General features: G+C 40.6%; 1 protein-coding gene across 1 annotated transcript in view; it reads right to left on the reverse strand.

Annotated features, from left to right (window-relative positions):
• Positions 1–1,490: 1,490 nt before the first annotated feature.
• SAMD5 (sterile alpha motif domain containing 5) overlaps positions 1,491–13,822 on the reverse strand; it is a 42,163-nt gene continuing 29,831 nt past the window's right edge. Inside the window, exon 2 of the mRNA XM_008160621.3 lies at positions 1,491–1,633. Coding sequence (XP_008158843.1) covers positions 1,571–1,633 — 63 coding nt within the window. The 3' untranslated portion in view covers positions 1,491–1,570. The remainder of the gene's footprint in view (positions 1,634–13,822) is intronic.

The raw sequence follows: 13,822 nt of genomic DNA on the forward strand, positions 1-13,822 counted from the left end.
TGGGAAGCAAATGATTGATGTTCCTCTCTCATATTGATATTTCTCTTTCTCTCTCTCTCCCCCTCTCCTTTCTTCTCTCTCTAAAATCATTTTTTTTAAATAGCTTGTTAATTTTAAAGACTCTAGTTCACTTGAAGAACAATGATAGAAGTTTGGAGTATAATTCTTATAAAACTGCAAGCTATGTATGTTTAAAAGAAAACTTGTACATACATTTAGAGCTTAATTTCCTGGAATTTATAGTGAGGAATGAGACTGAATTTATCTAGTATCTAAATTAATCTCTAGAAGTAGCTAAACCATGTAAACCCTCGATTTTTTAAAGCAGTACTGTGATAAAATCACCCTGCCCTGCCCACCCATTCCTAGGGCCCAGGTGCATACCAGGAAGAAATGAATGTAGGCTTCTTTCCCTTTAAGTGTTTCCAGCTCTGGAGCATCACCATGCTGCTGTAAACCTGCATCTCTTACTTCTCAGTAGCACCGGGAAGGTTCTGCTCAGCTCCTCTCTGGAGCTGCCTGACTCGAGAGCTTATTGCAAGTCTATATCTTTTTTGACTAAATTTTTGGTCCCTACCAACATGGAAAATAAAACTGCCAATACCCAAAGGCAAGAACAACAGGAATCAGAAAAACCCCAGAGCCATCTTAATTTCCTCCTCCCACCTCATTCTGCTCTCCATCTTGGCTGCGGTTAGACAGGGTTCTTAACTCCCACCTCCCTGCCCCCACAGACCTGAGGTCAGACCCCTGGGGCGCAGGGGGAGGTGAGACAAGGCACAGGTCGTGGCAGTGTCCACCGAATGAAGAAAACCAGTCCCCAAGGCCAGAGCTGGCCCTTGCTCAGTGAGTGTCAGAGCAGGACAGTCTACTGGCCCTAAATCTAAACTACAGCCAGATTAAATTTTTTTTTAAAGTTATAAAAAATCGGCTTCCTTTGGTGATGTGCCTTAATTAGTCAGCTTTATAAATGTACCTATATATATATGAAATAACCATAGAAAGCACCTTAAAATAAGATTTCCCTCACCAAACTATCCTATATAGAATTATATAAACATCCCAACCTATGAAAACATGGTCCTATATAAAGTGGGGGGAAAAAAAAGAGTATGTTAAAATACAAAATTAAAGCTACTATTCTCAAGTTACAGGTTAATTTCAAAATGATGTAATTACTAGCGAATGCCAGAAACCTGCTTCTTGTCTAGTGTTACACTTAAAATTAATTCCCAAAAACCTTAGCCAAACTAATTTATTTTCATCAAGAGCTCATAGAATAGAGGGAAGAATCCCAAAATATGCATAAGACTGTATCTCACAATGATGTGTCCTTTACAAATGAACTCGGCACTTCTTAATGTGTGATCTTTCACTGCCTCATTTCTAGCTATTTGTAGGTTAGTTACCCAGTGTACTGATTATTCCAGAATTTTTCCAAGCAAAATTTAAGCTGATGAGTATTTCCAGGGTCACCATCCATTTCCCTTTTTGAAAGAAGGTCCTAAATATGCCCTTTTCCAGTCTTCAGGCACCTCATCAGTCCTCCACGAGTTCTCAAAAATGATATCTAGCGGTTCTGTGATGACTTCGGCCAATTCATTAAGTACTCTAGGATGCCAGCCAATGGGACCTGTGGATTTGAACATAGGGGGGTTATTGAAGTTCTCCTTTACCCATTCTTCCCCTAGTTCAGCATGGATTCCTGCTCCTATTTTTAAGTCATACTTATCCCTTTCTGGTTACCACCTGGAATTTTTTGAAAAACAGCTTTAAGGTCTGCTTTTTATCTATGCATTTTCTCTTTTGAAGCTAATCAACAAAAATATATTTTATTCTTCTCAAGCCCACTTTTCTCGAGTTTCGTTTTCAAGAGGTCTGTTTCTTTTTCCTTTTATGTTGCTTGTCAGACAAGATAGTAACACAAAATTACATAAACTTGTATCTTGCCTTCCTAAAACACCACTCAATAATGTACCTCAGCATCCTTTACTAATCGAGTAACAGTCAACACACTGTGAAACCTTCTAAAGGCTACATGCCTGAGGCTGAGAGGGTGCATATCAATTAACCTGTATCTGCAAGTGCTAATTCAAAATGCACCTTCCAAAATGAAACCGATTCACAATCATCTTTTATCATAATCACATGTTCTATGCAGAAACAGTAACTTTTTCACATATGCATTTAAAAAGCATGGTTGCACACGTGCTGGGAAGAGATTAATAGGGATTTCTTCCAAAGCAGAACCTAGTAGAATCCACCGTTGTGTGGTCATCTGTGCCAGTGTTCTGGGATTGAGGTTACACTAATTGTCGGCAAACTCTGATAGGTGTTGACCATTTTAACCCCTTCACTGTCACAATGATTCCTCTGAAATCAAAGGACAGCAACAGATTACAGCTTCCTGCCCATCTGTCACAGCCATGCCCCGTGCCAAGACTCCCCTGACAGCTCTGAAATGGACAAAGGAGAGGAAGAAAGGAGAGTGCGAAGGAAGAGAGGACACCTGAGTCTTTCCCAGGACTCTGACAGGACATGCAAATTGTGCTGGTAGATTCAACTGTTCTCTCGCTGGGTTTTTGTTTTCGTTTTTAATTGGAAAAGCTTTTGAAAAAGGTGGAACCAATTTTGCTTTCTTTTGTTTTGTTTTTTCTAGTCTGCATCTCTCCTACCTGCCCCCAGTTTTGTGCTTTACAAAAATAACTCATATTCCAGGCATCAGTACAAAGATTCTTTTGAAAAACAATTGTATACATTTCTCGAGGGTACAACCATTTGTTTGAGCACATGTCATTTTCGCCTCTGCTCAGATAGCCACCTGCTGATGGCAATATGTTAACTAATATGTCATCATTAATTAGTTTGGGTAACATTATCCAGCAGTTGCATCTATATGGAAAGTATTACTAACCATGCACAGAAAGTTTCTTTCTCCAGAGAACCAAGCTATTTTCAGGTGTTTTTTTCCTGTAATACTAAGTAATAATAATTTATTATGAACTAATATATTCAAGTAGTCACTCAAAGAAACCACAGCCAAGCCAAAACATCTATTCAAATTACCTCCTGTTACACACTTTGAAAAAGTGATGTTCAATATTTCTTGACAAAACTAAGGTTTTTTTGGTGGGGAGTGAGGGCAAGTTCAGCTTACTATAAAGAAGGCAAAACTGTTTGGTTTTGAACGCTCTAATAACGAATAAATTAAAAGGTATCACCAAACTCTATAGTTACTCTAGAGTGCAAGATAACTCGCTATTTCTATCAGAAAAACAAAACAAATAAACAGAAAGAGCCACACTTTCCAACATCAGCAGTTACTAAGGGAAAGAACAGGATCACCAAGGGAGGAGGCCACATCTTGAGGACATTCTTATTAACACAAAAGATGCTCAGATGTCACCATGCTAGATATAGCTCTGCCTGAAGCCAGGAAGAGGGCCTCGCCTACCATTAACGGTCACTTTATTCTAGGAGCCTATAAAAATAAAGAAAAATGCCTTTGGACCGGTTATCATCCAGCAAGTGCAGACACACCCTTTGAACTTATCTAAAGATGAGGACATGGAGTCATTCACAAATCTAGCATCAAGTTTACAGCCTCAGAAACCTCGCGTCCTTGGCTCAACAAAAACAAATCGCATTCATTAAACAAGCCCAGCCTTGCAAGTTACTGTTTTTCATTCTTTGGGCCAGAGGGTGGGAGGCAGACAAACAGGATTTCCGTGGTTGGGCCATGGAGAGTTTCAAGAGGTGAGAGCAGTCGCAGAGAACAGTAATTAGCCGGGCACATGTTGCTTCATGACCATAGAAACGCTGGTAATTTCCCGGTTACACACGGTCGCCCTTGCTCTGGCGGCTCACACGCACTGGGACAGCCCTGCTCCTACTAGGTCCCATTCCTGTTCAAGTGGGATAGGAATGAGCAGAAGCTTAAAATTCTGACCACCTTGAAGGAGCTAACTGATGAAAATAAGTCTTCTGGGCACACAGGCACGGCCAGTCCAGCCTCGTTTCACACAGCCGCTCCCCCCAGCACACATTATTCATAGTTCAATCCCCCCTAAATTATCTGGCATACTCCCACAAAGAAAAAAGTTCTTTCTGCATGCCACCAAAGCAATAATAATAATCTATGTATATGTGTGTCTAGTCTTCTCTGGATGTAGCAGGAGGTTGACTTAAAAATCATTAAGCAATGGCCTCAAATCTGGACCTTTCTCAAACTTCATGAAAGCCAACCTCTGGGACAATAAACAGCAAGTTCTACTTTTGGCTCTGTTAATGCTCCTGAAGTTTTGCTATTTTTATAGCCAGTTTGTAAATGAATGCCAGCAGTTTGTAATGTTATCTCTCTATTTCTAGGAAACATTACTGAAAGGTCTATACTCTAGCTGATCTAATTCTCCCCTTACCTGCCTTGGAAACCTCTCTCAATCACAGAGTTCTTGTTAGGGCCGCACAAACCTAATTCTTGGGCTGAACTGTGTGACTTTCTCAGTCTAATTTGTTTTGGGCTATTATGGGGGATGGGAAGGGTGGGAGGAAAGGCTCTCATTTCATAGATATTTGGCAATTCTCCTAATCCATGTTAGAGTTCCAAACAGAGAAATAGGAGGGGCAGAAAACGTTATTTAATGAATAAAGAAACTATAATTCTATAGCTAAAAATTGAGATTTAGGTTACATTTTTTTCTCCTTTTATTATTTTGATTTTTAACTTGTTTCAAATCTGTAACTCTTTTTAGCTTGTGATTTGCCCCTAATTAAAGGCAATCAAAATTTTATGTGGGCTAACCCATTTCAAAGTTATTTCTCTATTGTGATATTATTCTAAGGATGTAGCTCCATTGCAGATACAGAACCAACAAACATAAATTCTCCACATTTGGTTGCTGGGATAAAAAATAAAACTGGTGCTTGGCAGGTCTGGCTCAGTGGTTGAGCATCCACCTCTGAACCAGGAGGTCACAGTTCGAATCCCGGTCAGGGCACATGCCTGGGTTTAGAGCTCCATCCCCAGTGTGGGGCATGCCGGAGGCAGTCGATCTATGATTCTCTCTCCTCATTGATGTTTCTATCTCTCTCCCTCTCCCTTCCTCTCTGAAATCAATAAAAATGTATTTTTTAAAAAGTAAAAAATAAATAAAACTGGGTAACTATACATTGACAGTCCATGCAATTTCTTTACAATTGGGGGCAAATGTCTTGTAGGAAAAAAGTTAATTAGGAATGACAGTACAAATGTTGCCTCCTCTCCTCCTAGATGGCAAAAAAGGGGCACTAAGCTGAGCCTCTGGGTGCGTGGTGACAGGACACATTCCCTCCCATGACTTTCTCAAGGTGAGTTGACCAACATTCAGCCATGGCACATGGCCTATCGTCATGGGACCAAGGAAGGTTGGGAATCTGCTTGGAGAGAGGGAGCTTCAATACAGCCTCCTATTCATTGTAAACTCCTCCAAGGGCAGAAACCATATTTTATACTTCTTTATGTCTCCTGCGGGGACATTATCTATAACGTCACACACTACTATTGCTGGTTGATTAATTTGTCCGCACTATAATTTTTACATAGAATTTCTCAGTAATCTAATATCCTATGGGGACATTTTAGACAAGCAAGTCAGAAAGGCGTATAAATTCCTTTGCCTATACGACGGAGAGAAAGTTATCAATATACCAGTATGTTCACTAAGCCCATGTGTATCTTAATGGCCATCTTGCAATTCCATAAAGGCCTCAGAGGGTTTTTTTCAAAGCTGCTGGACTGGGGAGGCCCTGGCTGCCTCCCAGACCCCAACAGGCTGGAGGATGCCTTATGTTAGACAGCTAGCTGGATGCAGGTCCTTTTTTCTGCTAGAGGAGTCTTAAGGATAGATTTCTTAGGGACTCTACAGACTAGAAAATTGTTTGATTTCCTCCAGAATAATCTACATATATACTTTTTTAAAATCCTCACCCAAGGATATTTTTTTTTCCATTGATTTTTTGAGAGAGTGGAAGAGAGGAAGGAAGAAGAGAGAAAAAGGAGACAGAGAAACATCTATGTGAGAGAGAACCATCCATCGATTGATTGCCTCTTGCATGAAGTGACCGGGGACAGGGAATGAACCCAAAACCCAGGTACCTGCCCTGACCAGGAATCAAATCCAAGACCCTTCAGTGCTTGGGCTGATGTTCTAACCAGTTAGCAACCCAGGCCAGGGCTACATATATACTTTTTTTTTTTTACTTTACACACAAATATCCAAATGCTATGCACATTTTATGGACTAACATCCTGTCTTCATCTATGGTGTGTCCTTGGCAAATAATGACTTATTGCCTACTTCCTGGAACAAAGTAAGTGGGTTTTAATAAAGGCACTGCTTCTCACTACCTCCTCACAACCCACATGGTTCTAATCTTCACTTGGGACTTATCCACAGTTTTTCAGCAAATGCAAAGTATACTGGAGAAGCTGGAAATTTTCCTACCTGCTTATCATTCAGAAAACTCTCAGGAACAAATTCAGGGTTTCAAAGATAAAAGCACCTTTGCTTATGCTATCCTCAGGGCATTAACTGATTTTATAATTCTTCCCAACTAAACAGCTATGTAAATCCGATTTCTTAAAAGCATTTTATTATAATCATCATGAGGACTCCACGAAGGGGTTGTGGCCTGCACGTGGTGGCAAGCTCTGGGAGACCAAGCTCTCAGAGGCCAGGACCTCCTCACTGCCATGCAGTGACAGCCGTGTCTTATCTCTACCAAGAAGAAGATTAACTGTTGGGATTTCTAGACTGTGCTTTCAATAATTTTGTAATAATTAACAGCTTGTCATAACAAGAAGCTGGGGCTAGGTCACTACTCTTTCCAGAAGTTTAAAGTACAATTAAGGAGACAAAATGGTAGCTGGTGGGGCCAGTGCCTTCGGGAGCAAAAAGGGAATGTATAGAGGGAGTGGAAGGACTCTATGGAGAGACACTAAGTGCAAAACAATAAAGGGATAATTATGGACCATAATTATTACTTGGGCCAAGAGTAAATATCACGGGAGGGATTAGTAATTCCTCATCCGAAATAGAGGTAAAGAAGAGCAGATGGGCAAAGATGCCAACACATTTTGAGATGGAGAGAGGGAGGGAGGCAGGGAGGGAGCTCATTACAGGGACTTCCGGTTCTCAGTAATGAGGGAGCCAGGGCTATTTGAAGAAGAGTTGTTGAGAGGCTCAGGTTGGGAGTGGTGGTCTGAAATAGCCACTAAGGGAAGTTGCACAGAGTCACTTTGACAGCTGCAAGAGGGCAGATTCAGCTGGATTGGACTGCATGGAATTACAGTAATATGGCTTTTAGAGTTCCCTTGTATTATGCTTCAGTGTCTCTAAATACCTCTCCAAATAGTGATCAAGACAGACATAGGCCTATAAATGTGTAACACAAATCCAGAACCAAGATAATGATAAATGCTAGAGCATTCTGAACACCAGGGTTCTGTCCTCCACTGCAACTCTTCAATAAAATATATTTGGTAAGTCTTTTGATGAAAAAGTCCTATTGATGACTGCTTGGGCTGCTATAACAGAATACCACGGACTGGATGAATTGTAAACAACAGAAACTCATTTCTCATATTTCTGGATACTGGAGAGTCCAAGATCAAAGTGTCCACAGATTCAGTGTCTGGGGAGGGCCTCTTCCTAGTTCATGGATACCATCTTCTCGAGGTGTCTTCACATGGCAGAAGGAAGCTCTCTGGGGCCTCTTTTCTAAGGGCACTAATCCCATTCATGAGGACTCCACCCTCATGACCTAATCAACTCCGAAAGGCCCCACCTCCAAATACCAACACATTAAGGATTAGGTTTCACCCTAGGAGTCTGGGGAGGACACAAACATTTAGCCTATAGCAATGTCTGTCTCTAAACATGGCTCATTGGCTACTCACTTAAAGTTCTCATCTCTCTGTCCTTCCCTGTATCCCTCTGTTTCTCTCTCTCAACTACCTACTCACAGTAAAACCATCCATTATTAGGTACTAGGTGCACTTTGAAATCATCATTAACACTAACTTTTATTACTATTATCATCAATAAACTTGCCTTTAACTGTGTATTTATAGTGCGTATTGTGATTGTCATTACCTGCCTAACCTGGCAAGAGTAAAAACTACTAATATTTATTGAGTGACCATCCTCTGCATCAAGCACTGTGCTGAAAACATTGTATATTTTTATACATAATCCCCTTACTTCTCACAAGCCAATGTAATGGATATCATAAAACCCAGTTTTATAGATGAGAAATCTGAGACTTTCAAGTGCATATTACCTGACAGAGTGCTTGTGTCCAACAGTAAAGTCCAACCTTGTAAAAGTATGTCTGCACTCCCAATCATTTTTGACTGGGAACATGCTAGTAGTACTTTTGTTACAGCAGCCCTCCGAAACTGATACAGATCCCTTTCATATAAATACATCATTTCTCAAATGCTCTTAGAAATATTTTTAATCACCTCATTTTGTTTTTATTCAGAATATTAAATGTGCAAAATGATTACTTAGATATACTATGATATTTAATGCAATTCATAATGTATAAGAATAATTTTGACTATTACTTATTAAATTAATGGTGTAAACTGTTTAAATTAATTATGTAAGAAAAATAGGACTTAAAAATACATTAAAAACTATTCACTGTGTTTATACATGGACTCCATGTATATTAAAATGCAGAATGATATTTAACTATGTACTACAACATCAAAAATAGAAAATCAGTATGTGAAAGGATTGTTTTTCTTTTGCTTATGATCCATTGGTTTATTATTAACTTAAATATTTATGATTTGTTTTAAATTGTAAGACAAGAGATGTTTCAGTGACTATTTACAAGCATTTTTCTACAAATAACACACTAGACATGTGGATATTTTTATTTCCAATAAATTAGGGCTGAATATAATTGCCAGTATTTTCCTGTTTTGATATCAGTTACTGAAGAATGAGGAAGAGTTTACTATGCAGCGTAGTTATATTTGAGCTCTGTGAGTGTTTCATTTTAAAGATGAAAACATTTAAATAATTTTTATTGAGTTATTTAAAGATATATAATTAAATAGTCACTATTCCCAACCTGGACAACTTTTTTAACTCCTCTGATAGCTCAGAAACCTCCAGCTGGCAAACACTTCACTATTCTATTTTAGTGTTCTCAAACTTTCAGTTCCAGGAGCCATTAGCATTTTCTAAAAGCATTGAGGATTCCAAAGAGCTTCTGTTTATGTGGGTTATAACTATTGATATTTACAATATTTGAAATTACAACTAAGAAAGATTTAAAATATTAAATTCATTTAAAATATAAAATACTAAATGCCTTATATGTTAGCATATATAACATAAATTTATGTAAAACAAATATATTCCCTCCTAAAGAATTAATAAGAAGGATGGCATTGTTTTTGCATTTTTGCATATCTCTTTACTTGATAGACAACTGGATTTTCACATCTTTCACATTTGTTCTATGGCAATATGTTTTTTTAGATGAAATATATGAAGGAAATCTGGCCTCCACAGATGTATCATTTGAAAAAATATATTTTAATAGCTTTTTTAAAGAGGTAATTATAGATATGCTTTGTGATACCATGACAAAACTTGACAATAGATAGTGTCTTAAAAGTCAGTTGCAATGTGAGATCTGAAACCATACCAATGAGCTTTTTATTCTCTGTCTACTACATAAAAACCATTGGTCCATCTTCCATTCTTAATGGATCTCTTCCCATCGTGATTTGGTAACATCATGCATTGGTCATTTAAAAAATATGGGTTCTTGAGTTATGCAGATCTTCCAAATGTTAACCCATATCATTATTCAATGTAAAAAAAAGAACGTTTATTAATATCACCACCCCTCTCATCAAAGAAAGCCTTCAAGTCTATTATTGAGTAACTGTCAAGCTCATTGTGGCAGATACAAATTTTCCAAAAATATAATTTTTACTTGAATATTTAAATTTTATCTTAACAAATACTGTCAATTGTTTTTCTTGAAATATTAGGTCCACTTTATTCATCTTTGAGGAAATTATCTGCCAAATGCCCAAGTCTAACTATGGCTGGTCCTTCAGTTGTTCTTTCAAGTGCAAATGATGTTCCATGAATAAAGCTGCTAATTCAGCTAGCAACTCAAACAACAGCAGAAGTGGTTTGCAAGGAGACAAGGGACACACACACACTTCCATTCGCAACAGCAGTCTTTATGAGTAGTTCCATTTTATGGCACAGAATATTTTTTTAAAAAACCTACGCAAAGGTTGAACTTTAATAAACCTACAAATTTCCACTATTTCGTCAAGGATATTTTTAGGCAAGTGGCTCTTTTTGGCATGTGTACAGATGAAAATACAATAGGTGCTGATATGGTTTGGTGCCACTGCCTTGATTGGCACTAATGTGCCAGCACTTTCAACCACTGTTGTTGCTTTTGTGCTCCCAGTGCAAGTGTCCACAAGGTGAAAAGGGCCAATAATGTCATAGCGTTGCTATGAACCAATTATGACCACGCAGACCCCCTAAAAGGATCTCTGAGACCCTCAATGATGTGAGGACCACACTTTGAGAACCCTTGCCCTACACCACTTCTAGATGGAGAGTCAAGGCTAAGGTCACAAAATCAGCACCAGCAAGCCTCAGATCAACTCATTAGTCTGCAATGTAAGTATATGCTTTGAAATGAGAGCTCTTCCTAACAATTGCTCTGTATTCACCCTCCTGGCCCCCCATCTGGCTCTGCCCCATGCAAAGTCTGCAGGCTTCCCGCCATGAAGGTGAGTTGATTTTCTTCACCTGTCTGGTGAGAGGGGTTGCAAAGACAGCTGAGCTGGCCAGGAAAAAATACTTCTCTAAGGGATTCTACTTGCCAACCTTGACAATAACAACAGCTTTTGAAATGACTTGGGCAATTCTGAGAACAGCTAGCCTGCAGCATCAATATAATCCTTGGTCTAGTCCCAGCTTCTCAATCACTGGAGCAGGGCCTCCACTGGGCCTTGACTTCACCTGCCAAATTAGAATGGGCAGAGAAGCAAGACTATGACCATATCCTCTTCAGCAATTCATTGGAAAGCACATTTGCATGTTTATTGGCAGCCAGTGAAGGACTATCTAGAGTGTCTATGTTGTTTTCTTTTTTTTTTTTTTAATATATTTTATTGATTTTTTACAGAGAGGAAAGGAGAGGGACAGAGAGCTAGAAACATTGATGAGAGAGAAACATCGACCAGCTGCCTCTTGCATACCCCCTACCGGGGATGTGCCCGCAACCAATGTACATGCCCTTGACCGGAATCGAACCTGGGACCTTTCAGTCCGCAGACCGACGCTCTATCCACTGAGCCAAACCGGTTTCTTGTCTATGTTGTTTTCTATCATTCCACCTCTTCTTTGGTTTTGGCAGGGGAAGGAGGGGCACTTCCAAATGTCTCAGGAAAGTAACATGCTCTGACACCATCATTCTGGGATTCAAGGACCCACAGCTAATTCCTTTAAAGGCATAGTACTATAAAGTCATCTGAATAATCCTCAAGATGCTGGCCTTGTCCAAATGAACTCTGAGGACATGTAAATGGGTTACCTGAAGCAGCAAAATAGGCAAATAGGACTGAGTCCCATTATACACCGGGGGTCTTTACCACACATACTTGCTGTTATGAAGTGACAGTTCTGCAAGGTTTGGGAGCAAAGCCCAGATCAAAGGGCACTGCAGTTACACCAGGGTAGCCTAATGTCACAGTGTCCAGAGTAAGCTCAGGGTAGTGTGTGTGGGGGGGGGGGGGAGGGGGGGCAGTGTACACGCACAATATGTTAGGGCTGGGTGGGGAGTGGAGGACACGTGGGGTATATACTATCTCAATCCAAACCAGTCTATCCTCCAGGTATTCCTCAGCAGTCACTGAATCCCTTCCTGCCAGGAGAGAAACAAAGTCCCCTGCGCAAACAGTACAGAGATCCCTGCTCAGACTGGGATGAACCCAGTTTCCTTCTTCTTGGATGGGTAGCCTTGAGCATATTACTTAACCTAATGGCTCTATATTTCAGTTTCCCATCTAAAAAATGGAACCAACAATTATACCTACATCTCTCACAGGGTTGTTTTGAGGCATAAAACTGTTTAGGACAGTATCTGACACAGTATATATATACTGTATATATATATATACATACATACACATATACACACACACACACTAGAGGCCCGGTGCACAAAATTTGTGCATGGGGGGGGGGGCGGTGTCCCCTCAGCCCTGCCTGGACCCTCTCCAATCTGGGAACCCTGGGGGAATGTCCGACTGCCGGTTTCGGCTGATCCCAGGGATCGGGCCGAAACCGGCAGTTGGACATCCCTCTCACAATCCAGGATTGCTAGCTCCTAACTGCTCACCTGCCTGCCTGATCACCCCTAACTGCCTCTGCCTGCCAGCCTGATTGCCCCTAACTGCCCACCCTGCTGGCCTGGTCGTTTCTAACTGCCGCCCACCGGCCTGGTCGTCGTCCCTTAGCACCCCATCCCGCCGGCCTGATCACCTCCAACTGCCCCTCCCCGCCAGCCTGGTTGCTGCCCCCAACTGCCCCCCCCACCCCCGCTGGCTTGGTCACCCCCAATTGTCCTCCCCGCCAACCTGGTTGACCCTCACTGCCCTGCCCGCCGGCCTGGTCACCCATCACTGCCCCCCTCTGCTGGCCTGGTCGCCCCTCACTGCCCCCCCTGACAGCCTGGTCACCCCACACAGCCTGCTGGTCAGTCGTCTGGTCATGCCTTGCTAACCCCCCTGCCAGCCATGTCGCCCCATGCAGCCTGCTGTTCGATTGTTACTGTGAGGGCGTTGTGACCAATTTGCATATTACCCTTTTATTGGTATAGATAAATATCCAGATGTTTGTTCTAAGCTCTTCCCCATAAAAGGTATGGAATTCTATTACCTGGTTAAATCACTGAGTGACATAAACCCACCCTGTAAGAGGCATGGATATGTAGTCGCATCTCCAGGATAAAACATAACAAATGTGTGGCAGCATTAAGTTAGTCATCCACAAATGTTATTAGAATAAATCATGAATGTGTATGCTTTAAGCACTGTCTAGCCATTAACTTTTAAGAACTTCACTTAGCTTTGTGAAGCATATCCTATAGAACATAACCACCATAGTAGCAGTTCTCAGTTTGTGCAAGCATGAAGACCTCTTTAATTCTTTAAAAACATAGACCCTCCCCACATGTGCATGTGTGTGTATGCACACACGTTAAAGAAAAAGTAAATTTATTATTCTATTTTTCTTACTTTCCTGTTACCCTTTGATCGAGAAAAAGTATCACTTTAAAAGTGACCAAGAACTTAAGAACACCTTCAAGTAAATGTATACAAAACATTATCGATTAGATATCCACTCACAATGGTTGGTACCAAATAGTTTCTAGGACCCTTCTATTAATTCCTTAAGGGTCCATGCTTCTTGAATTAGGAGCCACTTTCACATTCTTTAAAAAACTCAAATACATTCAAATAAAAACTGGTTCACCAAGTGAAAATCAGACCCCAGCATCCCGGCTTCGGGATACTGAGTGGTCATAGCTACAAGCTTGCACTGGTTAGTGTATGCCAACCAAGAAGACTTCAGAGCAGTATTTCAAGAAACTAAAGGCCAACATTTTTTCTGTCTTAAGTCAGAATAGCCGTCTTTCCTCTCCACACAATCTTCCAGTTGGGCCTTACAATTTGTCATTGTTTTCTCCTTCAGGAACCCGACCCACTACAGCAACGACG

The sequence above is a fragment of the Eptesicus fuscus genome, chromosome 10, assembly GCF_027574615.1.
Source record: "Eptesicus fuscus isolate TK198812 chromosome 10, DD_ASM_mEF_20220401, whole genome shotgun sequence".
Lineage (NCBI taxonomy): Eukaryota > Metazoa > Chordata > Mammalia > Chiroptera > Vespertilionidae > Eptesicus > Eptesicus fuscus.